The following is a 27,613-nucleotide window of genomic DNA, read 5'->3' on the forward strand; positions in this document are numbered from 1 at the left end:
AGTCATCCATAGGAGTTCCTTTGGAAAAAGCTAAATAAATGCTAATATAATTTGCTAATGCTGATTTAAAATTCTATATGTTGGCAAGAAATACCTGAAAGAGGACTTTCTAAAACCTTCAAACCCCTAAACAGGTAATAACTAAAGAAAGTAAGTGCCACCTCATTTAATAGCAGGGAATTCAGTATATATTTCTCATACCATGAAATTTCATGTCCACATTGTTTTTTAAGACTGTGTGACAAATGTATCCAAAACCACACCTCAGATGTTCTTAGGTCTTGCATTCTAAGCATTTTTCATATAAAATCAACAAAATAAGAATGTGTATTACACTAATTATTTACCTCTTTTAGTCTCTCTTTTTCACAGTTGCATAAGAAAGTCCCAAAGAGACAACTGTAAAGGTGATCCAGAATGGTGATCAAAAACAACTCATTGAATTCAAAGGCTGCAGGAAACTGAAATTAAAAAATTGATAAAACTACTTTAAACTCTATTTTAAGCAGTGTAGAAAGGAAGAAACTCAAACATAAGAAATAACCAAAAGATTCAGGTAAGACTTTTTTTCTTATTTAGTTACTGTTTTCAGGAAAACCCAGCAATTTCAGTAACTCCCATTGCAATAACAGATTTCACCTACATCTTTATAAATACTCCTCAGAGACAAACCTTACATTTGTTATGCAAGTATATTAGAATACAAACATAGAAACGTCAGCTAATATGAAACTGGTGTCACAAAGCAATCCATTTTAAGGAGCTCTAACAGTATTCTGTTCTAACCCACCCCAAACTCTCTTCAACATACACTTTATTTCTTTTGTTACAAGACAAGAAATCATTTGGGGGGGGGGAAAGAAGATGATGATATTTAAAAGTTTTAACTCCTATTCTAACATGCAATGAATTGGATAAAACTACTGCTTGTACAATGTGCTTAACATATATTTAAACTGTTCCTTTCACTTTCTACCCAAGTAAGTTACTTTTCTCCATTTCACCCCTTGAGTTTACCATCAGCTATGTACAGTAAGCCTTTAATCCCTCTTCTTTTATATTGGAAAGTAAATCCTGTACATCTGAAATGAAAGAATTGCTATACCACTGAGAACCACTATGTATTTTATTCACAAGCAGAGGTTACCTGACTCATTAAGAGTTAGAAATTTGAAAACACTCAAAATGTTTAAGATATATCTTAATCTGTAGTGCTCTAAAAACCATATAGGAAGAAATTAATGCAAACTGTATGGGCTGCTACCTATTCAGATGGTAAAGGTCCTTCTTCAATTAAATTTTATGATGGGACTACATATGGCAACTGCTTGATGTGTCAAAATAACTTTGCATTCAGTATGACAAGGGTCTCAAACACAGATACAGAATGATAAACATTCAGGAAAAAAAAAAAATAGAAGACTAACAGAAAACTTAAGAAGTAGCATTTCTCTTATTACCATGAAAGAGAATGTTAGACTCATTTTCAGGACAAATGAAACAAATTTTGTTCATTCCCACTAATGTAGTAAATCTTTACAGAAGTCTAAAATGCAAAGTTACAGACTTGTAAGGAAGAATTTCCTACCATATGGAGAAATTTCAAGTCAGTGTTTCAGATCAGAAGAAAGTAGTGACTGGTTTCTGTTATCTGCCACTGAAGAATACTGAAGACCTTGGCATGAGTGACTCAAGAGCTACTTTAAATAAAAAAAAAAAAAAACCTACAAGTTTAGCTAGGAAGAATAACACAGCAGTTGGGACTGTGAATGAACTAGCTGATCCAGAAGTTCCTCTTCAGTGTCATCTGTGATTTATGAAGGATAAATGTTTATTCATGTTGAAAGTAAAACTCTAAGTTTTAAGCAATGTTCTTTTAAAAGAGGATTGATTTAAGTCAAACATTGCAAAAACATTCTCTTTCCAGGACTTCTCAAGCTAGGATATACCAACTTTCAACTGAGTATTTTGAGTAAGGAAATTACCAATATCGTGGCTCACAAAATGAATGGGAGCCTTCCTTCCTCTGACTCTGCTATGGATTACACACTGTTCAACAGCACGGCGTGCTCACACTGGGGCTTCTCTCTCAAATCACTGGTTTGTTTTCAATCACCTAGTGTTTGTTTTCATAAAACATAGAGGAATCTAAGATTAGCAAATTCTCTTTTTCAGTCATGTTCAAAAGTTATCACTTAGAGCAGTTCCTTCTCTCTAGGAAATCATGTCAAAACTCAATTACAATATAATGATGTTAACAACACAGCTATGATTTTAAAAAAGTATAAACAGAACTTGACAAGCAGGTATGCCAAACCAAGTCAGGAGAAAATTCAGTGGATCTCAGATCTCAGTCTCATGTGTCCAGCACAAAGCACCGATCAGATACAGAGCAAAAATAATCTGCAAAGGATCAAAATGATATTTGGAAATAACTTTGAAGACAAAGCCACTCCTAAAGGGACTCTCTTTAACTGAAAGCATTTAATGAGCCTTGTCACATTAGGGTTCTGTGTTGTGACAGGTCCATACAAATCAGATGGATGCCGACATGGCTGCTATTCCAATCCAGTGAAGCATATTCAAAATTCCATACATCAGTGGTTGCACTCCAACTAATTTATTAATAAGTGATAGCACTTTATCGAAACCCTGTCTTTGGATACAACAGTTGTACTGTTGGAGCTGATGTATCAAGACTATAAAGCGTCTATTACCACTGCTGAAAAATCACTGACCTAAAAATGCTTTCCTCTGTAGTTCCAAGCCCATTAGCGTCTGTTTGAAGATTCAGGTGGAAAAATTCCACAAATGAAAATTTACTCCTTTTTAAATCCACTAATTGTGAGAGAACACATGGGTCATTAAAATCTCCCACTTGATGCTGCTGGAGTTGTTGGGGGTTTTTGTAAAGGAGGTATTTAAAAGAAGAATTATTTTGTTTAGAAGTCTGATGATGCCAAGAGGCATCTCATTCAGAGACATGCAAAATAAACTTATTTTTTAGTCACTGAACTCATTCTGTACTACAGTAACATTTAAAGTTGAAACGCTGCCGGAAAGTTCTTCTGATGGTGGAACTGTACTGAATCAGGTTAACTGAACACTAGGTATCATTGCAGAGTGCACTACTGAAACTAGTGAAAAATGCACCTCTGGCAACAGATGACATCCAGTAACAGACAGGATGCAACTTTGAACATACCTTCCTCTGTGGGTACTGCACACGAAAGGTAGAAAAATACTACTTGAATTGCAATGTTACATGCAAATTTTACAGTTTTGTTTCATTTTTAACAGGGCATCAGTATTTAATCAGATCACATGTGGCCTTTCCAATCTGACATCTGCTATTCAAAATCACCAGAATTTACTAACAGAGGAGGGAAATCACTTTACCATATGTTTTTTATTAAAATCTGATATCAATGTACTTCTCTCAAGTTCTCTATTACATTATTTGTGTGTCATGAAGACCATAAAAAACAAGGGAAAATAGAAGGTTGTCATGGATTAAGTTTCATTGTCTGAAGCTATCCGGAAATTTGTATCTTAGTGGAAAGTTAGAGATTCTCTCACTGTATTAATTCAACTGTTTTAAGAAGGTAATTCTCAGAACCCAAAGGAGAAAATTTGCTTGCTTTGAGCTCATGCCCAAAGCCAAGCCCTTATGCCCTCCCACAGTCATTAACACTTATTTGAGCTTTGGAACATTTCACATATGTTTACCATGGATTCTAAGGCACGAAACTAGCACTGTTTTACAAGCAAGTGATCTACACAAGGATAAAACAGAATCCTGGTTTTCATAGGTCCATGTCAAGGTAATCACAATCTTCACATCTATTTTCTAGGTGTTCGAGTCAACTGAAAAATAAGTGGGCAAGAACTTTCCAAGAATGATGCTTTCAATTTTTTCCTGCTGTAACATTAATGATTTTTCAATGCCACTGCTGTTCATGAATTTCAGAACAGTTTCTGGATTCAGGTTTTAAACAGATGTGGTATTGGCAAAATGTTTCACAGATTCGCCCCTGCCCCCATCCCTTTTTTTTTTTTTTTTTTTTTTTTAAATTAAAGGGGACTAAACTGTTTATAGCAAGAAATAGGAGGCAGCAAGGGAGATCACAAAGATAGAAGAGACTGCTTTCAATTAAGAATCTCCCCAGAGGACTTTTGTTCATACCAGGTGTTTAGAACTGCTTCTCTTTGCTATTGATATTAGCTTTCCTCTGAGAGATGGGCCGAATTTTTCATTTATTTTCTTCAGCCATACTAAACAGCACATTAATGCTCAAATACAGATACATAGAAAGTCTTCAAGAGACTTTGGACAAGGGCCCAGTATTACAGCGGGGAACTTTCATAAAGCACTGAAGACGACTGTTTTAAATAAAAGTTTGGAAACTATAAGTTTTTAAGAACCATGTTCAGAAGATGACTAAGGTGAGAGACCTGGGAGTGCTAGCATCATATGGAACCAGACTGTTACTCTCCTATCTTCAAAACAAACCACATACTATACAGACTTCAGTATAAGAGCTTTTACCGTAAGAGCACAGTTCTATGTTAGGCTTCAAGGAGGGAAAAAAAAAAAAAAAAAAGAAAAATAGGAGTCAAGCACTTCTAATTTATTTGGAAATACAGCCCTCATGGGGACAACCTATTTCAGTAACCCCATTAAAGAACAGCAATATTAAAGCTCAGAAAAATCTTAAATTTATGCTCATGGAGGTACAAATAAGCAAAAGGAAGGCTAAAGCCATTCTATAATTTAACATATTCAGAAAAAAAATCTGAGATTTTTAATGTTCTGATATCTTAAATATCACTAATTTCAAAGATCTCACCTGATCCAGAGGTAAAAGCAGTGTTGGCAGTAAGAAAACTTACCTGAGAATAGGCTTGTATGTTAGAAATGCTGCCCTGGATGCATAATGATGCCAACATTAACTTACATTTCACATTTGAGAAATACATAGAAGAACCCTCTCCTCCCTTCAGTTCACAATCAGCCTGGATTTTTGCTGTTTCTTAAGGACAATATAAATCCATACGAACATTTACTCTACCAGTGAATATTCAATGCAAATCATTTACCTGATCAATAAACCTCATTTATGTAATCAGAGAATCCTTTGAAAGACTATTTTAAACAAAAAGGATTCCTGGTATTTTGGTTTCAAGTCAATACTTCTACTCTAGCTCTTTGTACCTCACTTTGAGCAAAAAGTTTCCCTATGTGTGCACGGTGCAGGCATAGCATGACCAGCTTCAGGAAAGCATGCCACTGGTCTGCAAAGGAGTGCTTTCTCCTACATGAATTATGTTTCCAAGATAAAGACTGAGACCTCACAGAAACAGACTCTTAAGCATCTTACCTGCTTTGTCATTTGCCAAACACAGTCGATGAACTGAAGGAAAATGGGAGATCTGTCTGCATCAGCATGATCATCATCTCCATGACCTACTCGCTGAAAGTCAAAACAAATTTTTCATTTCAATCTAGTGTATTTACAGTACCACCCCAACAACTTAAAGCTGACTAACTCTTAAATATTTTCCAATGGCGAACAAGACAAATGTCCTAGTTTCAGCTGCAATAGCCTTAATTTTCTTCTTAGTAATGCTACAGTGCTGTGTTTTGGATTTAGTGTGAGAATAATGTTGATAACACACTGATGTTTCAGTTGTTGCTAAGTAGCACTTATCCTAAGTCAAGGATTTTTCTGTTTCCCATGCTTTGCCAGCGAGACGGTGCACAAGAAGATGGAAGGGAGCATGGCCAGGACCGCTGACCCAAACTAGTCAAAGGGCTATGCAATACCATAGGACGTCATGCTCAGTGTATGAACTGGGGGGAGTTGGCTGGGGGGAATTGGATCACTGCTCAGGAACTGACTGAGCATTGGTCAGCAGGTAGTGAGCAATTGCACTGTGCATCACTTGTCTTTTCTTGGGTTTTATTTATATTTTTTATTGTCCTTTTCATTACAATTATTATTATGATGAAAATATTTTATTTCAATTATTAAACTGTTCTTATCTCAACAGATGAGCTTTCCCTTTTTTTTTTTTTTTTCCCCTAATTCTCCTCCTCATCCCACTCTGGGGGGGAGGAGTGAGCAAGCAGCTGCATGGTGCTTAGTTGCTGGCTGGGGTTAAACCATGACAACAAACAAACCTTCCATAATGCCAAACTATATTTTTCAACTACTAAAAATGCATTCCAATGTTCACTTATGGACATGCCTTTTCTGCTGAGCAGAGCTGGAAAGACACTTGCTCAACACAGCTGTGTCAGTTGTTTCCCCATTTTTCACTGCACAGACATTTATATCTATCAGTGGGTCAAACTGGTAGGTATTTACTAAGACTACACTGAAACGATTATTCTGTATCCACCTGCCATAACTACATGTCATTTCTCCTAAACCATCTTAGAGTCAGAGCCCAAAAAATGTCATAATAATTTATGTCCTAATTCCCCACTAGCCCATATGTTAAATAAACACTTCAACCTTAAATCAGAGTAATGGTTCCAGCAATTTTACCTTCTAGACACCTTAATTGTTTTCCTTGTTTCTCCACTGATTGTTAAAGATGGAGTGATGTGTTACAATCCCTCTTCCTCATAAAAAAGCCATGTGATTTTTTTTAACCACTATGTTCAAGACACTTAATTCTTACATACTTTATATTATACCTCACACAGAGATTTCCTGCTAAAAACGAACAGGTCACAATTCTCTGACACACTCACACTGTTAAAAGAAGGACACCAGAGCTAATAACTGCAGTTATTATCAGAGAGTACTGTGAGAAAACACACTATTCAAAATAAAAGCCTTGAAGGAGACAAACTGCATACTAAGTGTTTCAGCTTACCATTGCAAATCGGTGTCCAAAACTTATCCATTCTTTCTCTATAAGAACTTCAAACCCTTTGATAGTTCTGTAATAGCTGTCCAGCATAAGCATAGCTAGCGCAGTAAGCTGTGCAGTTCGATCCCAACCATCACTGCAATGTACCACTACAGATGTTTTACCAGATTCAATTTTATCCGCAATTCTTACTGCTCCAGCAAGAAGCATCTTAAATAAACAGAAATAAATAAACAAGCATATTAAATACTAACCAAAACTCTACCAAAAGAAAGAGCTACGATTTTATACTTTTAAGGTTAATATATTTTAAACTTTCAGACAAGGGAGGTACTATCAACACTGTTAACACAGTAATGGCAGCTTCTTAAGAAATCAGGCTGCAGTTCGTGCTGTCAATACTGTAACGTAAGGGACAGATTCATGAAGAATGTTACATGCATGTCAACTCTTTAAACAATTTAAATAAAATTTTACATTGCTATACTACTGTCATATGTGCAACAGTGGTACCGAGGTCCACTTCTGACGCCATCTAAGCCCAGGAACCCCACTGCAGTCAATGTCAGTCAATGAAAGGTGACCACTGGCCCAAACAACTCCACTTTTACAAATAGACTGTTGTATTTAAGGCCAGGCTGATAAGAAAAGGTTTCCAGATACTCAGGTTCCCAAAGCTGTTTGAAATAGTCCAAATTCAAGAGAACAAGAAAATTACTGTTCCCAAAAGATCATTAAATTTGTTTTATTCTTAATTTAAGTGTTTGCTCCCTCTACTGGTTCTCCTGCAGCAGTTAGCAATCACTGGTTAACAGAAGAGTAAAACTAATGAACAATTCCAAACATGTTTTGCACGAGTGACATTTGAGCCAGTTGCTAATAAAACAAATTCCACTCCATCCATATTCATCATAAACAGGGGAGTGAATGTGGTAATGAAATAATCTATTCTAAAAGCATTTCAGAGGTTAGTGAAACAGACTGTAAAACTGAGTATGGTAGTGATTTATTTTAATATTATGTTAAATAATAGAGCAGATTATAACCCAGTAGAGCATTGCCTATAAATAGCCCATGAAAACGTAGGTGCCCAACACATGAACACTAACATTGCATTGAATGAGGGAAGGATGAGAAAGAATGCAGAATTTATAGTCAAGTCCTTTTGGCAGTTGTTCAAATATAATCTGAAGTTCCCAGGGCATTCTTCCAAAAAAGCAGGGATAACCCTGGACTGCTCACAAACATTCCCTCTCAAGAAAATAAAACATTGTCCAACATTAGATACAATACTGTACTATCAGGAATGAACTCATTATCTATCAATACATAAAACTGGAAATACAAAGTTTATGGAATGTTTAAAATGCTATGTTCTAAGTGACTATTTAAAAATTAAGCTTTTTTACAAATTATCCTGATCAAAGGAACATGCTTAAATCTAGACATTATTTTAGTAATATTTTCAGAAATGCAAGTCAAAAACACAGTTTAAAAAACCAATTGATTTTTCACATCAAAAATATTTTACCCTTATATATTCCAGCCAGTGGGTGGAGTCCACATTTGATAACCACCGAGTCTCATCAATAGTAGGATAAACTATTTCTTTAAGTTTACGCAGGGATTCTCTCATTACATGTATATTATGAATTTCCAGAAAGACCAGCTCTGCATTTGGGTAGGCACTTTCACTTTCATATCCTCCACCTTTTGCCTGTCATTCAAAAAGTAAAAACAGACGAAGAAAAGAACATGTACAGGACTTTAGTATAAGGCTGAGTTATTTTGATAAGGTTTAAGAATTTTCTGAGAAAAAGGTTTATTTTAGCACTTATAAAAACATATTTTTGGCTTTTGTTCTTCTAAGAAGCACTAGGATATTTTTTTAGGTGAAAGAAATTCTAATCGTAATAGGCTATATTTGATAATACATCCAATATACCTTCCCCTCTTTACCACTCACACCTTTTGTATTCTGTGGGCTTTACTGCATCATTTCTCAGCTTTGTCTTCACACAGCCTTCAGTTCCTGTCAGCCTTTCCAAAATGCTATAAGCAACCTACCTTCCTTTCTACGCCCTCTTTAGAGGCCCTTTTTTATCTCTTTTCAACATCAAGCTCTTATCAACCTTATCTCTTACTTCAGTCTTCAGCTTTGTAATAAAGATAGAACTACCAATGCTAGTTATGATACCAACCTACCTTGTTTGTATCTGCAACGCTATTCTGTCTGGCATCAAAGATGATAAGTTTATGTGACTGAGCATTGGCATCCATTATTGTCTGCAAATATTTTTCATCTTCTTTGCAACGCTTATCATTTGGGCCTACCGATGGCTGACTGCATCGTGTTATTGTTGCTTGGCTCTCAGGATGAATCCAGGATAACACCTGAAATAAAAGAATATACTTTATTATAATAATAGAATAATTATAAATAAAAATTATAAATATAGTTCACTATACTACTATAAAAGCATCAGGCCAGAGTGAAATTAGACACTCACACTGCCTACACGGCATTATTTCCTGGCAAATCAACAAATGCAAATTTAAGGACAAGTTAATGCAAAACCATATTGACAGCACAATAGCACTGCTCATCCCAAATCTGAGCTTGAAATACAAAGTGATTCTAAACATCTTAGATTTTATTTCTAATAAAAACTAAGCCTGCTACTGCATCCTACTAATTAGAAAAGAAAAAAAAAGAACAATGGAGGAAGAAAAACTGCTTCCATGTGGAAGTCTATGGACCTGTATACTACCTTGCTAAGCAGATCCACAGCACAAAAACTGGCATCATCTAACATATTTAAAGGGCTTCTTATGCTACCTGCAAAACTTGTATATTCTCAAGAAAACCGCTATGGCTGTAACACATTCCACACCACAAGCTGGTATGTGAATTCACATCACATACCACTGTGGCTTAGAATTGTTAACTCCAAACAAAAATTTATTATATGGCACAATAATCAAGCAATTAGACTCACATCTGAGTTGTTCTCTTCAGTTCTAAACCCATCAAGCCTTTCTATTTTCTTTGCCCCCCAAACCCCTTGCTTTCAGTTAGGAAGCTGGACTACTGTTATTTAAAAAAAAAAAAAAGCCTAAAAGAACCCTGATAATTTCTTATAAGCTACAAATTTGTAGAGCACTCATATCTTCTTGTAAAAGTTTCACCTACTGGTACTCTGCCTTTTGCTCTAAACGCTGCCACTTTTGAGAGGTCATCATCCTTTACACTGGTTGGCACAACAAGAACAGCAGGATACGTATCACAAAGCTCATAGGTGCTGTTAATTTTGGATATTTTCCAGCTCTCATTGGGCAAGCCCTGTAAGAAAGCAAAACATTTTTATATTTTTCAGGTTATACCTTTACATGTCTGAGTTTGGGGTGATGAAAATTTTTATATGCTACGTACTTTTTTAATAAAAACCATGCCTACTTTTTTCTTTTAAATAACTATAAACTTTACATCTTCATATTGAACTATAAACCAAAACACTGAAAGTCTTTCCTATTTATTATCTTTAAAATTAATATGCAAAATAATCATCTGAATAGGCTGCACACTCAGGTAAAAAGTGACCATATAGTGAAATAAAAATATTTTTGCAACTAGGAAACTGTAGATTTACAATGACAAACTATGGTGACTTCTGTTTAATGCTGCTTATTCAAAACCAAATTTTTATAAAGCTTACATTTTCTAGAAACAGCATTTGGAAAATGTGGATTTAAGAATGCATGCTAAAATACACCAATTTGCTTAAGTACTCAGCACCTGTTATCTCCATCAACTTTAGCAGGCACTCAACACTCTCAAAGTCAGGCCACTTGCATTTTATTATCTAAACATGAGATCTAGACAGACTCTGTATGTAGCTAGAGCTGAAAATTTTGAGTTTTCTTTAATGTTTTTTTCTTGCTTAAATGGCTACGGGGGAGATGGGGAAAAAAATAATACACCAAGTATATACATAACTTACCTGCCTCTTATATTCTGCCATTGGATCATACACTTTCCAGCCATTAACAGCAAACTTTTCTTTATAGCTGAATGCAAAAAGAGGCTAAAGACAACAAAGCAACTGTTACTGTGTATGCACAATAAGCTCCAAAACAGTGAATCCTTTAATATTTCAAATGTAACACTTGTAAAACTCTAACAGCAGACATAAAACCTTCAGTCAAGTCTGGACAACACTGTGCTAGAAAGAAAATGAAAGAGTTTCCTCCTTGAAGTACATGCTATATACTTAACAAAGTCAAGGCAGAAAACACAGAGAGTTTAAGTTATTTGCCTGTGATCACTCATCACTGGCAAAGCCAGGATGAGGAAGTTGGTCTATCTCTCAACCAGTTCCTTACCCATACAAGCAAATGAAATAACATTCTGCAGCTAGCTAATAATAAGATTAATTGTACTTATTTGTTGTTTTATGCAGAACTTCTAGACTGAATTATCTACTGCAGAAAATAAAAGTCAATACATACATATTTTTAATCAGCAACATTAGGCAAATCTAGATCTCAAGGGTTATGTACAAATTAACTAACTTCACCGATAGCAGAACATAGCATAATGTTTTACGAATTAATGAAAAGAGGAAACAAGGTCAGAGTAGCTTGCCTGCTCTATAACAGATACTATGAATCAACATTTCAATGTTTGTCATGCAGCCCTTGTATTTCCCCACCTACGCTTTCCAAAAGGAGAGCCAGTGACAGCCTTCTCTACATCTTAAGACTTACCAACCCATTGGAAACAGGAAATGCGCGTGTTACAAGGTTTTCAAAAATCTCCAATCTGTTCTGCTCTTCCTGTTTATAGGCCAGCCGCAAATTTCTCATATCCTGTCAAAAATATGGTACACTATTTTACAATAAATCAAAAAAAAATCCCAAGCAGTTACGAGAAATTTGATTGAAGGGAAGGCATATATGTAGCATTAAGTCACCGACACCACCCAACTCACGTTAGAACAGAGTTCTGTAAAGCGTTTGTATCAGATATTAGAGTTGCTAGATAACATAAAAATAGCCATTTTTCCTTTGAATATACTCTCAAGACAAAAGGCAGAAGTGTGTTTAAGGCTGCAAGTATCATAAGAGGAATCAAAATATATTATCTAAATGAAGCAGGGTTCAAATATAGAGAACTGATCAGACAGAAAACTACCACATTTGCATGCAGATTCCTCTTACAGAAAAATGAAATGAAAACACTTTAACATGAATAAACCGCTACCATGCCATACCTTGCAAACTATTTCTATGCCACATGAATTGTCTCCGTGGCTCTGTACTCCAATTTTTTCAACTCTATTTATGACTCCAAGGGGAACATCAACAACAAAAGGTGGATCCTGAAATTTGTATATAAAATAAATGAATTCTGTTACATTAGGAGGAACACAAACTAATATTATTCCTGTATGTTTCATTAGAGTCAACTATAATTCCTGTTTAATAGACTGCTGTGGAACATCACACTTCACTTACTCCAAATTTGTCACCCTCTGAAATCTACTTCAGCAACATTCCTACCTGAAACAATATGCAGATAGATAGCGAAGTCTTACCCTTTCAACACTTTTGATATACATTCTGAAGTCCGTCACTGTTAGTGTACCACTGACTGCTCCCATAAATGGACAGATATACATAACATCTTTAGCTGGAAAACAGACCAATTAAAGCTTTGTTTTACTATTATAGACATTTGTTCCATAAAAATCTATTCCCATTTAAAGATAGCAAGATTTTTGCAGTTCCGTAAGACTTTGAGGCTTCACCTCAGTAGGAAAGCCTACTCTTCAGATGCTGTCAGGACTGAAAGAGTTTTCTTTATCTCAGCAGTGGAAACAATCAAAACCCCTCAGTCCCACTGCTGCTCAGCAACTACTGAGCAACTGGGGCTGGGCTCAGCTAGCATGGGCTGCAGTAAGGGCAGGCAGCTAACAAAGCACCCTGCTGGTATTCTTAGCTCTGGTCCCTGCTCTGAGGCGTAAAACTCCCACACACCTCAGAGAGAGAGCATCCAAATGGGCAATTGCTGGTGTGTACCCAACTGACCTCCAAGCAATTCAGTTATACGCCTGTAGCTTCATTTTCACTTTTATTTGAAAGAGCCAGTATTCTTTTCTCGCCAAGTACTGTACTGCTAACGCAGAGCTTGCTGTCACAGGCCAAAGTGAAATAAATCTCATTAAGAACTAGAAACTAAGTTTTCCATAACTTCATCTCCTTTCCTATTACAGTTCTGAAGCTTTTGAATCTATGAAGTGTCCTTGGTATCCCCAAGCAAAAATACAACCCATACACCTATGTGGAACAAACCAACCCTTGAAAAAAAATTATTTATCTATATGGACCAAGTCATCCCCTGGAAATGACTTCTCCTTCCTACATTTGGATTTAAAATACAAGGAAAAGAAACCCACATCAAATCAGCTAATCTAACGTGGCATTAAATTAAAATATCAAAAGTAAAAAGGAAATAGTATTCTGTTTTTAAATAAATAAACCAGTGATTTAATAGTATTCAGTGTAGTACTCAATGGTATGCTTACCAATAACTTTGATTGATTCTCCAGGAAAAAGTGGAGCCTCTTCCATCTGTGCTAGTTTGTTTCCATCCCGCAGTGCCTGGCAGAAATCCAAAACCATGAGTAAATTTCACTTTCCATCTGTACTACATCGATACATTTTGATGCAAAATGCTTTTACTACCACAGTACTGGAACACAAGAAGCATATATTTTTTTACAAAGCACAACTGCATTAAACAGTATCACAGAAAAAAAACAAAAAACAAAAAAACACCAAACTCGGTATTATAAATATTACAGACATACATATTAGTAATAAAGCATTTATGCAACAATTAGTTTCACGTTCTAGCTACACATACTGTACAAAAATATGAACAATAAGATCAGCCCAAATTTTTAATTAATAATTTGTTAGTCTTTTGCTAAATGCAGGTATTATTTTGGGTATTTTACCTACTTGAGGACATTTTAAAGCTCATCTTATTTTTTTTTCTATTCTTATTGTTGTTTATTTGAGTATTTAAGAGAATTATATGGCAGAAGTTTAATTTATTTCACATTTTAACTTTGTATTTTTGATAGCAAGAAGTCAGAACCACTCCACAATGCTCTATTTCGATCAATACCCTACTGAAAGTGCCACAGGTCATGGAAGAGGTCCATTATAGGAATTTTGGATCCAGAAGGTCAGATTAAGAACGAAGTAATAATGAAATATAGAAGAACAATTAGCAATTTTAAAATAAGGGCTAGTTCCATTAATTTTCATTTAGGTAAATGGCTGCATTCCTGATTGATACAAGATTGATCCTTTGGGTCTTTTGTTGGCGGCCAAGAATAACAATATACTAAAGATTTTAATTAAGAATAAAAGGGTTTCCAGGACTTTTAAGGACTATGTGAGAAAGTGATCTCCCTCAGGTCAACATGATGACATATTAAGGTTTCCATTTTTTACATCCTGAAGTGAGAATAAATATAATGGGCTATGTTACAGTAAACAAATAACTCTTCCCTTGTATACTAGCTCTGTTCCACATACAAAGAATTGGTAGAATCAGCCTGCCTCCAAACAAAATACCCCAAGTCCTCATTAATAAATAATTTCTATTAGACTTTACTGGAATCTAACAGAATTTTATATTCAGCACCCAATTACAAAAGATGATGTGTAGAGAACTGGCCAATACTTGCAAACTTAGGAGGACAGGTGTGCTCTGTCAGATAGGGGCTTACATACACGCACTATGACATTTTAGACTACACGACACTAGACGAAAACCCTACCTAGCACATATCCAGTTAACACACTAAATGCTTTCTATGGATTCTCTTACATGAGAAATACACGATTTGTATGTTCTGTACAAGTACTGATATATAGTACCTTGCTACACAATTAATGAATGAAAGATGAGTAAAACTTGCCACCTGATCAGGTTCTGCTTCAGAATGATAGCCATTGTGTCCATCCTGAATCTCCTGCATTGCATGAGGCAGCAGTAGGGCAAGAGAGAAGTAACAGGAAAAAACATGCAGACAACAAGTGAAAGGACAGAATCTTTTCTCTTTTGTTTCCCTTTTTTTCTTCTTTCCTTAAAAAGACAGCATATACTTTCCAGTTTAGTTATTTAAAATCTTCCATTCTTGGCACAGACTGCTTTCCACAGAAAGGAATCCAAGCTATTAGCACTATCCTTTTGATGTTATTTGGCACAACACAAAATGCAAACCTCCCTTTTTCACAAGAGTCAGTGGTCTTAGACAAGAACATAAAAGTATGTACTGTCTTTTTAAGACAAACAACCTTATAGTGAAGAAAATTAATTCCAAGTATGCCACATGCTTATCAGTAGAAGAAATTGAGTACAGCTTGCAATGGTAGCATTAGGGGAAAACTCATGCAATCTTTCAAGGAAAAAAAAAGGTCAACATCAAATTGAAGTATCTAGACAATTTTAAAAATGTTTTACTGTGTAAAATATGTCTTAACTGAACTTTCAGTTTTATGGTTTCATGTATTTTTCCAGCAACTTCTGTGTTGTTGCTGGAAACTTAGTAACTTTACATAACCTAAAATTATTCCTTATAACAAAATATGCAAACAATTCACATTTTAATGTTAATTTATTTTTGCATCTTACTGACAGCAAATCCGGAATATTAATTAAATCTCTCTAATAAACATAAGGTCCCTATGCACTCCAGAGAGAAGCACAGATGTCATAGGGTCATATGAAGTAATTTTTTTAACATATTCGGCCAAAATTTTTCTTCTGTCTTCTTTCTTTATTATCTGGAGAGAAGTTATTTCTTTATTAACTGGAGACAGTCTATTATTCCCAGTTCACATGCAAAGAACTTCTCACTTGATAGACTGTAAAATCAGCCTCAATCTAAATTTACAAATGTTTGCTGAAGTCAATTTATCTTTTTACAGTATTTCTAAAGAACTCTCAAAAAAGAAAAACTTAGAAGAAGGACTTCAGATATCTTCAGACAATTTGAACTGTACAAGAGTTTAAAGAGTTACAATTTATTAAAAAACTCTTTCAAATTATAAAGGACTCCTAACATTTATGTATTGGTTGAATTATGTTATATAGAAATTACCCAAATTTCAGACCGCAAAAATGTTGTTTCTGAAATTAAAGCAAAGTAGGTATTGTGATCTCTGGAAGCAAACCAGAAGGACAACTAGAAAATACACTGAAAGATTTTAAATAAATGAAGGAGAAAGAAGCACAGCAGATCATTCAAAAATCAAAGCATTTACAAAGAACTATGAAAAACTGAATGAAAACAATCAATTTTTGTTACTCAACCCAGACTAATTATGTCAAGATCTATCTATTAAAAAAAAATAAAAATCAACTTGTGGATCTGTATGATTGGACTAAACACATCATTTTCAAATATGCAAACAAGGGATAAGAAAAAGAAATCATTCAGACTTCATCTCTTGGTTTGAGACAGAACAAGAGGTCTTTGTTTGAATAAAAGTGTTGGACACATTTCATGAACAATGTCAGAACACTATCCAGATCATTTCTCACTCCATAAATGTTACTAAGAGAGAGGGACAAGAAAACAAGGCATGCCCTTTTTATATCTCCAGTGAACAATGGGCAAGACCTAGTCTCAAAATTATCATTAAAAACACAGAGGTCATTGCTCTAGTGTCTAACTTCAAAGCTAACTTTCAATCCTACTATAGGGTGGTAACAATTAAGGTAGAACATGTACAAGGGCAAGCATGAATTGGTGTCTTACTTAAATAGCATAGACAAAGACATAATGCTTTGACTACTAAAATTCTTTAGCATAGATAACACGTTAGAGCTGCTAATACAGTACTCTGTAGTCCGAAGCATGTGAGCCTCAGTTGCAAGCATCCATTTTGTCAAAATTAATGTAATAAAACTGAAGTTAGTATTGCACATTCATAACATAATTTAAAAATACTGCTCTCTTACACATTGACTTTTATTGCTCGTGAAAACATTGTAATGTATATAAAGCATTTCTATGGCAAAGAAGCTGTTGCACTGCATAGCAAAATGGTCTGACTTGTTCATAAAAACTATTAATGAAGTAAAGAAGAACGCTTGACACACCAAGATCTCACACAGCACAAAAGACAAACAGGTAGGAGGCCGTTTTACTGCTAGCCAAAGGTAATCTTACCCGTATAACAGGCCTCCTGTACACCTGTTAGTTAAAATATAAAATGTTATCCAACAAAACACACAGATTTGATTTTTTAAAGATATTATATCTTATTTCATCAGATTTTCAGAAGAACTCTACTTCCAAACATTTTCATTATAGTCAGATTTTGGAAGAACCAAACAAAACCATGCAGATCTAGTAGCTCTCATTTGCATAATTTTTTTGGTCTAAAAACAATCTAGGCACTTCATTTTAGTGATGTAACAAATGCCAAGCTCTTTTGAAACATTCATTCTTAATCACCCTTTTATCCAGTTACAATGTGCTATTGTGAAAAGAGAAGAAAGAGCCTGGTAATCCTTCCACATGGAAGACAATAAGCCTGCAATAACAGCCATGAAGTATAACCACCATATCTTTTGGATTCAAATGGCAAAACAAGGATAGCACAACTCCTCTCAACTTATTTCTGAAGGTGTCTATATTCAGATACTATAATCTAAGCAATTTTCATTTATATGAACACCCCATTCAACAATACTCTCCAGGCAGAGTACATCCGAGAAGACATACACAGCAGAGTTCAAACTCAGAGTAAGATCATGTTGCTGTAGGGTTTAGCAAGCAAGAGCTCGCTCGGTGCTCTCCAGTTTCGATGATGTCATTTGCAGCCCCTTTGCTTTCCTTTGATTCCCCCCTCCTCTAAATTACATACTGGTAAGGTAAGTTACACAAAAACATGTGTAACATCATGAGATACAAGAATCTGTGTATTTACCTGTTTTTGCAAACATATTGATTGAAACATTAAAAAAAGGATGAAAGAAAGAATAAAGTAGTGAGTTCCTGGTAAATCCTGCTGAAAGCAACAGAACTGTTTGACCAGTTCCAGAAGCGAACACACACATCTGGCCCTACCTGAAGCTTCTGAGTTGCTATAAGATAGTCTCTAAATGCAGCAATTTGAGGTAACCAAAGGTAACGAAGATCCAGAAAAGTGATTGGCATGCATCAAAAGTGAAAGATGTCTCAAAGGAAAAACGAGTTATAAATGTGTATTATCTTTTTACATGTGAATTCCATAGTAATCATGAATAAACCCATCCTGTTAGTGGCACTGGCTAAGCAACTAATCATACCATGGAAGTTCCTGCAGAAGCTAAATGAAAAGGAAACCCTCTCCTAAAGCATAGACACCACTTCACAAGATACTGGTCCTGAAGATACTCTAAGATAAAAAATTCCATTATGTTACACACATATATGGGATTTCAAATCACAGCAACGCAATGATGCCAAATACAATTCATACATCGAATTTCTGAATACCACCAGGCTTAATCTTTTTTCTTTCATTTCTAAGAAACAGAGAATTAAGTATAATTTTAATTAGTCTTTTAGACTTACTCCTGTTAAATAATATCCAAGCCGAGTTTGGTATAGAGGAGGTTATTTAGAATTAAAAAGTGCTCTTTACTCCAGAGGAATGCATTCTAACTCAGAAATAAACTGAACACCAAGCTTACGCACTTGGATTTCACTAAAATGAAGTCCTTGATCTACAAGGCAGATACAACATCGACAGCTGTCCTGCAAGGCTTCCACAATGTTTTATCAAAGATGTTAGCCTTGACCTGAAGTAAGCATTTGCAATTCAGCTGCCATAGTACAGAAGAGCTATACTTTTTTATGAGCATAAGCTGCTGACTGTGCCAATAGTGTGAAACTCTGTGAGGTGAATTTTTAAGTAGACTACGGTCAAAAACATTTTGTTAATTCATCCTCAGGCTTGGGTAGAATCCGACCTGCTGTCACAGAATCTAAATACTCTGTTTCTGGACAACAAACTTTTTAATCACAAAGTATATCAGAAAATAATTTAAAATCTAGTTAAAAACAAAAAAAAAAAAGGTAAAATCTTCATTTGGCTATTTTGCATGAAGACCATGAAACTGTTTCAAATCTAGGAAGAAAAAAGGATCTAGATAGCAGCAGCTTGGTTTCTTAAAGGGACTTGAAACACAGGTGACTTTCGTCAATTTGTAAGAGAAGGGAAACTGTATATGCTCCACTCTTGATAGTTCAGTTGGCTGGCTGCATATAGGAAATGGCAATTGAGCATGAAAGAATAGGGGTAAAAAGGCATAATGGAACCTATCAGGTAAACCATACTGCGCAATCATTACCTTAGTGTCAAAAATGTTACAGAGAGGGAATGAACAGTGTGATTTTTTTGTTTGACATTAAATTCTCTGCCTCTGGTGAAACCCCATGAAAAATTATAGTCATTTATATTCTTTACATGGTAACAAAGACATATGCATTTATTTTTTGTGAAACCTGGAGAGCTCAATTCTGTACTCTGAATGACACACACTAGAAACAATTTCAACCTGTAACTATTAATCAACTTTACCAAAATTTTTTTAATGTAGTAATCAAAAGAAAAGACAACTCACTTTTGGCACTTTATTCAAAACATTGACTTTTAATTTTCCTTTCACCTCTCTATCAATTTTTATTCTGTAGACTTCAATGCCACTAATCTAAATATGGAGGAAAACACAAAGCAGATTCAAAAGACTCCTACGCATAATGAGATGTTTCTAGTTCTGAAACATTCAGCAATCACTTAAGTACTTACCACCTGATAATCAAGGTAGCAAGGACTTCCCTGACCATTCACTCTTTTATCTTAAACAAATCAATGCATTCCTCAAATCACTTACCCTGTAGTCTCTGGACACACCTTCTGATGGGACAGACCCTGAAATCTGACTAGAAATGGTTGCAGCTATCAGCTGTTTACACCATTCCACATGAGATCCAGTCGGGCTACAAAAACAGAGTATTTCAAATTATTTAGCAGTAATTCAAAATTTATATGGAGAATAGCGCAGCAACTGAGCACATCCAGAAAACAAGACCATAAATGATCACTAACATCATAAAAATTAGCCTACTTCATGGGCAGAATGCAACTATTTTGCTGATCAAACCAAGGAAAACTTAAGTTTTACTAGATCTTACCAGAGATGTAGAGCTGCCAGTAGGTTAAAAGCTAGGTTAGGGTCCTAGGAACTTATAAAAATGTTGGTTTCCTTATCCAGCGTAATTTTTTTCATCATTCACATATTTTTTTCTTAAAGCCATGCATGGAACGTATTGGGTCAAATAATAAGAAACTCCTTACACTTTCTGTATTCTTATTTCCTGATTATTCAGTGAATCCTCAAAAATAAATTACTCTATGCTAGTATTTAAAAATTTAAACTACGCTAGTATTGTATTCTATTTTAATATTAAATGTATAAAATACAGGTTTTCTAAAGGGTAACTTCTAGTTAGCCATATTTTTCTCCTATTCATAAAATAATCTCTGAATAATCTTCAGGACAGGCCTTCCCGAGCCACAGCAAGGAATTATGTAGCATAGGGTGTTTATAGGAACCCTAAAGACAAAGCAGCTGAACAGCAGAATTGCACTAAATGCCAGATGATGCGTTTTGAGAGCAGTCACCTGAACTAGCACTGCTCACAGATAACAGTATTGAGAGTGAGAAGCAATTACAGTTTGTTGCCAGACACTCTGAAGTGCTCTAGGTCTGCTTTAAAACATGCCAGTATCTGATGAAAAAGTGGGAATGCCAGAGTGAACTGTTCCCTGAGAGCCACGGCAACCTCAGCTGATGTCTTAGGTAATTGCCATTTCTTCAAACAGTTTAGTTGGGCTCTTCTACAGATTTAATGCTTATTCAGAAGTCAAATACAGAAAGAACATTTTAATTCATTTTTACAATTCATTCACAAATGACCTTTGATTTCCGTATCCCATGACAATGAAGTGAGTAACTACATACACATAACCAGCATCCAAAAGACATTAAGAGGGCGGGATAATAGCATAAGATGACCAATTACTACTTAACTAGAGGTCTCTTCTTACATTAACTCTGCTAAAATAGGTAGATATAAGGTGAAGATGCATGCAACAACTTCATACTTGAAATGAAAGCGCTTTCAGAACTTTTATGATAAATTTTAGTAGCTTTCTCCCGAACTGCAACATTCTACACAGTACTAGATCACAAAATGCTGTTTTGCAACTAAAACACATCTGTGATACTCCTGCTTGAACAAAGATAACTCTTAGGTTAGTGCTGAACTCGAGTCCAGATTCACTTAAAGGCACTTTTCCCTTACGTTTTGCAAAAGAGTGCATGAGCTAGATCCTACAGTAATCCTTTTCTGATCTCATTTATTTCTCCTTCGCTCACATCTCTTAGTTTCTAGTGCATCTCTTTCAGATTTTCCTGAATTTGATTCCAAATAAAAATTTACTTGTTAATTAAGAAAAGGATTTCTTTTTCAATGGTTTATCTTCACCAGGAACCACTACATCTTAACAGCAGCAGGAAAATCAATGTGAATGCAGGTCCATCCCCTACGATCAGTGTCTCAGGAGATATCAGTGTACCACAGGATGCTGATCACACCGATGTGACTTATCACCATCTGTCAAGTGGGACACATACCAGTACACGTCTTTTCATGCTGTCTCATCTGAGGTCACGCGCATCAGCGTAGCCTGGTAGAACCGTACTGGCAAATAAATTATATGACAAATGGACATTGTGACTTCTCCAGGGTAGAATAAGATTAGGAAAAAAAAGATGAAACTTTATACGATGATAAAAAAGTGCATTATTAAGGAACACAAAGATTCTGGTGATATAAAATGGACATTTGATTTCCACCTTCACTAGAACATTTAAAACTCCAGGTTTCTCCTAACAGAAAAGAGAGAGAATATGAAGACTGAAACCTGACACCGATTTTTAAATACGGTCTTTTTTCTTTATTTTTCATATGCCTGAAATTTCCATTAGCTCCTACTCTTTGTTTAAAGATTTTTAAATTCGGCTCTAAAGTCTGCCTCCAGCTGGAAACTTCCACAGGGCAGGAATGGCTCTGCCAGCGGCTGCTCAAGTCGATGCGGTAACGCCCGGGGCCGAGCTCCCGGGCAATCCCGCCAGCCGAGCGTCTGCCTCCCGGACACAAAGCCAGCGCACACGTCCACAGATACGCGGGCGCGCAACGCTGCTTCGGGACAGTTACACCTCTGCGGATCAAATACGCGCTTGCATGTTAAAAAAAAAAAAAAAATAGGGAATAAAGACTTAAAATCTCAGAACGGTCTCACTTGAGCTTGCGGCGATGAGAAGCTACGCGCTGCCAAAAAAAAAGCCCGGGCCAAAATCTCGCAGGCAGCCTCAGCCTCCGCAAACCCGATGACGTTAATGACGGAAAACGCACAACCGCGAGCAGGAAACTTTGACAACGGCCAGCTCCCTCGCCGAGGAAAATGCGTCTTTACCCTGCGCGGTTACACAAAACGCCCCCCCCCGAGGGGAGCTGCAGGCGCTGCCCCGCTCCGCGCCGCGGCCCCGCGAGAGGGCAGGCCTCGGCGCGCGCCCCGCCGAGCGCGGGAAGCGGCGCCCTCCCCTTCCCCTTCCCCCCCGCCCCGGCCCGCGCCCTTCGCCGCCGGCTCCGCTCACCTGTCCAGCGTCTCCGTGCTGGCCTGCCGCGACCCTGTCCCCGCCGCCGCCGCGCCCCCCGCCCGCACGGCTCGCCGGCTCGCAGCGCCGCCCTCCACCGCCTGCCCAGCCGCCGCCCGCTCCATGTTTCCGGCCGCCGGCGGGACTCGCTGCGCCGCCGGGATGGCGGACCCCCGCCCCTCCGGCCGGCCCGGCCCAGCCCGGCCCGCTCGGGCCCCGGCGGCGGCCGAGAGCTGTCACCTGGCGGCGGGGCTTACCCACAGGCCTCCGCGCCGCCGCGAGGGCGGGCAGCGGCCCCGCGCGGCGGGCTGAGGGGGGGCAGGGCCCGCGGGCACCCCGGGAGGGAGCGATCGGCGGCGGCAGGCACGGAGAGGCGACCAGGTACGGCGCCCCGGTAAAACAATCCGGCAAAGGGTTTAAAACGGACATCTTTATTTTTTTTTTTTTTCCCCTTCACACACAGACATGGCAGACGGCTGTTAAGCTCTTCCCCCCCCTCCCCAAACTCGATTGACAAACACCACCCCGCCCCAGCGCAGTCCTGCAGTATCCAGCGAGGGCAGCTGACACGGTTTGGGGAGCAGTATGGAGTAGACGTGGAGATTCCCGGTCAGTTATAAAAAAATCTGTTCTCTCAATCATGACACAAAATGCTCACTGTGAGACAATAAACTGAACTCAAGGCAGAGTTTAAAAATAAATCAAAAGGAGGTAGTACGCAAATAATTTCTAGGGTATACCCATAACAGTGACACTAGCGTGGATAAGGCATAAGCAAATAAAGGCGGCATTTAACAAATAAACTTATTTCTAAATAAGTAACTGAAGCCCAGCACAAGAACTAGGTTATCATCTTGGGTTCGCGGAAGTAATACAGAAAGGAAAAAAACTACAATAACATTCCAAGATGGATATTTTCTATTGGACATTGATAGCTGTTGGTGCTCACATCCCAGCCCTGCTTTTTTACCCCTCCTGGAAAAGGCACTCAGCACCTGGAACTCTCTCATCCACCACCTCAAAAGCTTCCCCAGGTTTGTTCGTGGCTGTGACGGGTACACCAGGGAACCCACAGCCGCTAACGGGGCCAGCTGCTGCCGCTGCAGCTGCACAGGGGGACGGGAGGTGCTGCGGCCACCCTGCGTGGGCAGGCCCTGTGCGGCAGAACGACAGCCAACATCACACAGGGAAGTGGAAAGGCGAAAAGTTTTCAGTTAACGTTGTTCAGTTTGCATGCCTACATTCAACAACTTGTATTTTCCAGAAGAAGTATTTTCCAGAGTAGTATTTTCCAGAAAGAATTGGACTAAACACACCCCCCTATGTTTGCCTGATATTGCCATGTAAAAATAGAGTTAAAACAAGTATTTTATCTGTTGACTTGAAAAAATCCAAGCCTGCACAGAGCTATGTTAGAGCGCTTCAAAGACTGAAATTTGACTGAACTAGAAATATGACGAATGGTGTATATATATGTAATGAAGTGCAAATAGATCCTTTCCATTATAGTACACTTTCCCAAATGCAATAGGTTATCATGTAGTGTTTACACAGTAAAAACTGTTATATTTTCTGAACTCCACACTGCTCAGAGATGTCACCCATACATTCAACTCAAATACAGAAACTTTAAATATTCTAATAAAAATAGCTTTTTTAATAAACTGCAAGTAAAGTAGAAGGCAAATATACCAGAGTATGCATAGCTTTCAAAATGTGAAGTATATCGTGAACAACTGAGTATCCTTCTTCCTTTATCTGACATAATACATCTTATTTACCTTAACATGTCAAGATTTTGAGACAATGTTATTTTGGAAACATACTGAAGAACACTGATAGGAGAATGAAATTTAGAAAACAAAAATAAGTCATATACATCATGTATATTTAGAACATGCATGCCATATGCTCTGAGCTTCCCTGAAAAAAATAGTGCAATTCAATGTATATACTGAATTACAATCAAGAGGTGGTATACTTTTATTCCTTTGAAAAAATACTGTTCTAAAAATATTCAGATGTCCTCTAACTTTGACTTATTTTATGGAACTATAGCTTTAAATTTAGTTTTCATATGCAAAATATTTACAGTTTATAAACTTGCAGAATTTCTAATAAACTATATGTACTTACACAAAACTTAATTTATATATAATCCTATTATATCTTGCAGATCAAAACCTCCCACATGTACAATAATTTACAATGACAAGAAGCCTCAAGCATCAAAATAACAATATTAGAGTCCTCTACAGATTCTGAATTGCAATATTTTCTGGATTGCCTGAATATCATTAAACTTCGGAAAAGATGCAAAATTTTAATTAAATATCAAGTAGCAAGGTTTGTGCTGTCATATGAAATGCTTGCAACTATTTAAAAAGTATCTGAAAGGAACAAATTAAAGGTTTACAAGAAATCTCTGAAATGAAGGATTGAAGCTAGAATTCACTGCAAGGTTCAATATAAGTGCACACACTAGATGCAAATCTTGTATACTGAAGTCCCTTAAATACAGAAGAATAAATTCATTGAACAAAAGTTAAATTAAACAGTAAGCTATTAATGTACAAATTTTTAACAGTATTTATAACTGAAAATTTTTGCCTACTTTGGTATAAAAGCTCCTTTAAACAGGCACATTTACATTTAGAAGAAAAACACAAGCTTCAATACTATGGCTACGGCTATTGCTGGATATTTAAAACAATGTCTCTGTGGGTCTGTTTTTAATTATATAAATCTTCAGAACCATTTTATTCTGTATTAATCCAAAGAACCAATTTTGCCAACAGTGATAATTTGTAAATACTTTAGTGCTGAACAGTTAGCCAAAACAGGACTTCGTAGAATCTAGTACAATTGTCATTTGTTTAAAAAAAAAGTTAGTATCAATTTATAATAAACTATAGGTTTTTATTTTATTTTGATATCTACTGAGCTATTTGAACTTCTTCAAATATCATCAGAGCATCAGTGAAATCTCTTCCATATTTTTTTTATTTCAAAAAAGAAAAGTTTGGAATTCTCAGGTAACCAGAAAATTTCAACACTTCTCTCTGAAATCTTACAATAGAATTTATTTTTAAATCTCATGAACTCCACAAGCATATTCCTAACAGGAATACACATATACCTAATTTTACACAATGTGAATATTCCTATTGCCATTAATGTGCTTATGCATGACATGTAAGACTGAGCATGAATTTCCTTACAGGAACATGACATACAATGTAATAAATTAAAAAAATTCCTATGCAAACAATAAATCAATTTCATTTCAATTGTACCAGACTTTCCAAAATACCTCTCAAAGCCCTCCATAACTATTACTTGATTAATAATGCTCCCAGTCCACAGGTTCTGAAAGGCACGTAATTGAAGAGTTGGTTTTGTTTGGAGTCCTCAAATGAAGACAGTCTAAAATAATTTGTGTTAGAACAGTCAAATGTAAGGCATTTATATATTCCTCTTTATGCTATAGATCTATGTTAAGCACCACTTGCCATTACAGTATAGAACAAAGCCAACATTTGCTTTAAAAGTGTGTTTGTACTTGGGACATCATTTGTGAGGGAGATGATGATGAGGCTGATGAATTGGGTATCTTAGAATTATTTGTGATCTGTAGTTCTTCAAGTCTCCTTATATAATCATCACGTAATGCAAGGAGCTCCATGTAACGCTGCTCCACTGGATTTGGCTGCTAGAAAGAGATCTATATTAGTCTTATTACTTCAGTTCAACTACTTCTACAGAGTTAGGCTGCTGTAGTATTTATGTTTTCCTGGCATTACTCAGTATTTGTAGTTTCTGACATACCTAACAAGTTGTAGCTAAACAGAAATATTAATTTCTATAATGCAAGAGCCCTCTGCTTTCCAGTTCTCATCTAAAGAAAATCCTTACACAAAACAGTTCTTCCTGCCTCAATAAAATCAACCAGCACTTATTGGAGCACATGAATTTTATTTTCTCATTATCTAATATTGAGTGGAAGATAAGTGTGAAGACCTTGTCCAAAGTTTTTCTCCTCTTGACTTATTAGAAGGTAGTTAGATTCCAGAGGTCAGATGTCTCATCATCTTCCCTAAAAACAGTGTTTAGCCAGACTATTTTAGCTACGCTGATCAGATTAAGATGAAATCCATGTCTTCAGATTAAATAACTTCCCTTACTGATTACTTCACTTTTTCATAGTAAATTTGAAACTCTGTGTAAATAAACAAGTGAAATAAATGCAAGACTTTATTAGTGAATTCTGTAAGCAAACTTGAATTTATTTAAAATCAACTGCCCTAGCTGTCAGGAGATTACTCACAGAAAGAGAATCTTAACTGTTTCCATTTTAACTTAGCGTCCTTTTTCAGATAGAGTGATGAAACAAACAGAAAAGAAGTATTACAAGTGTTCAAGACAGGTACAGAGCCTAAAGTTACCTTCAGCTGTATACACCTGTCAAGAAGTTGCTGCTTTTTTACAGTTAACTGCCTGTAATTAAAAGCTACTAGCAGTACAGTTTCAGGAGCAAATGTAAATGCCTCACGAGTTCAAAAACAGCTGAGCCAGCACTATTACATGCACTACTCATTATACATCCCAGATGAGGATGGCGATGAATGTTGATGCAACCATGCAAATTGGATCAATGACTGAACGTAGTCACTAAGATGATTAGAGATGTAGGGTTAATGAATTTGCTAGTAACAGATCAGACTCTTCACTAGACTGAACTCTGATGCAGAACATGCTTCTAAGTTATGGCACTAAGAAAGGTCATCAAAAAACTGGTTCAGGCCACATGTCCCCTATTCAGTTGCTTAAGTCAAGATGAAGTATAACTTTTATGTGCAGCAAAGAAAAATAAAGTTGCATTTTGTATAGAAAAATGGTGAAAAATGAGGGACCAGTAGTAGCAGCATA

General features: G+C 36.6%; 2 protein-coding genes across 12 annotated transcripts in view; both read right to left on the reverse strand.

Moving 5' to 3' along the window:
• The window catches only part of MTMR1 (myotubularin related protein 1), a 40,489-nt gene extending 17,531 nt beyond the window's left edge, over positions 1–22,958 (reverse strand). The window contains exons 1-15 of one of the 6 annotated variants that reach the window (XM_032995997.2): positions 22,685–22,958; positions 19,856–19,961; positions 17,142–17,165; positions 14,886–14,936; positions 13,473–13,548; positions 12,483–12,577; positions 12,159–12,266; positions 11,653–11,754; positions 10,887–10,970; positions 10,079–10,228; positions 9,091–9,279; positions 8,417–8,602; positions 6,889–7,095; positions 5,382–5,474; positions 348–461 (exon numbers count right to left, since the gene is read on the reverse strand). In XM_032995997.2, coding sequence (XP_032851888.2) covers positions 348–461; positions 5,382–5,474; positions 6,889–7,095; positions 8,417–8,602; positions 9,091–9,279; positions 10,079–10,228; positions 10,887–10,970; positions 11,653–11,754; positions 12,159–12,266; positions 12,483–12,577; positions 13,473–13,548; positions 14,886–14,936; positions 17,142–17,165; positions 19,856–19,961; positions 22,685–22,809 — 1,710 coding nt within the window. In that variant the 5' untranslated portion in view covers positions 22,810–22,958. Of the gene's footprint in view, positions 1–347; positions 462–5,381; positions 5,475–6,888; positions 7,096–8,416; positions 8,603–9,090; positions 9,280–10,078; positions 10,229–10,886; positions 10,971–11,652; positions 11,755–12,158; positions 12,267–12,482; positions 12,578–13,472; positions 13,549–14,882; positions 14,937–17,141; positions 17,166–19,855; positions 19,962–22,684 lie in introns of all 6 variants that reach the window. The other 5 variants (XM_032995996.2, XM_032995992.2, XM_032995998.2 and 2 more) reach the window with 5 other exon arrangements.
• Positions 22,959–23,099: 141 nt separating this feature from the next.
• The window catches only part of MTM1 (myotubularin 1), a 41,986-nt gene continuing 37,472 nt past the window's right edge, over positions 23,100–27,613 (reverse strand). For 5 of the 6 annotated variants that reach the window (XM_042807291.1, XM_042807292.1, XM_042807287.1 and 2 more), the window contains one exon: positions 23,100–26,396. In XM_042807291.1, the coding sequence (XP_042663225.1) occupies positions 26,229–26,396 (168 nt within the window). In that variant the 3' untranslated portion in view covers positions 23,100–26,228. The remainder of the gene's footprint in view (positions 26,397–27,613) is intronic. The other variant, XM_042807289.1, reaches the window with a different exon arrangement.

This window comes from Tyto alba, unplaced genomic scaffold (genome assembly GCF_018691265.1).
Source record: "Tyto alba isolate M040663 unplaced genomic scaffold, T.alba_DEE_v4.0 Super-Scaffold_5, whole genome shotgun sequence".
In the NCBI taxonomy this organism is placed as follows: Eukaryota; Metazoa; Chordata; class Aves; order Strigiformes; family Tytonidae; genus Tyto; species Tyto alba.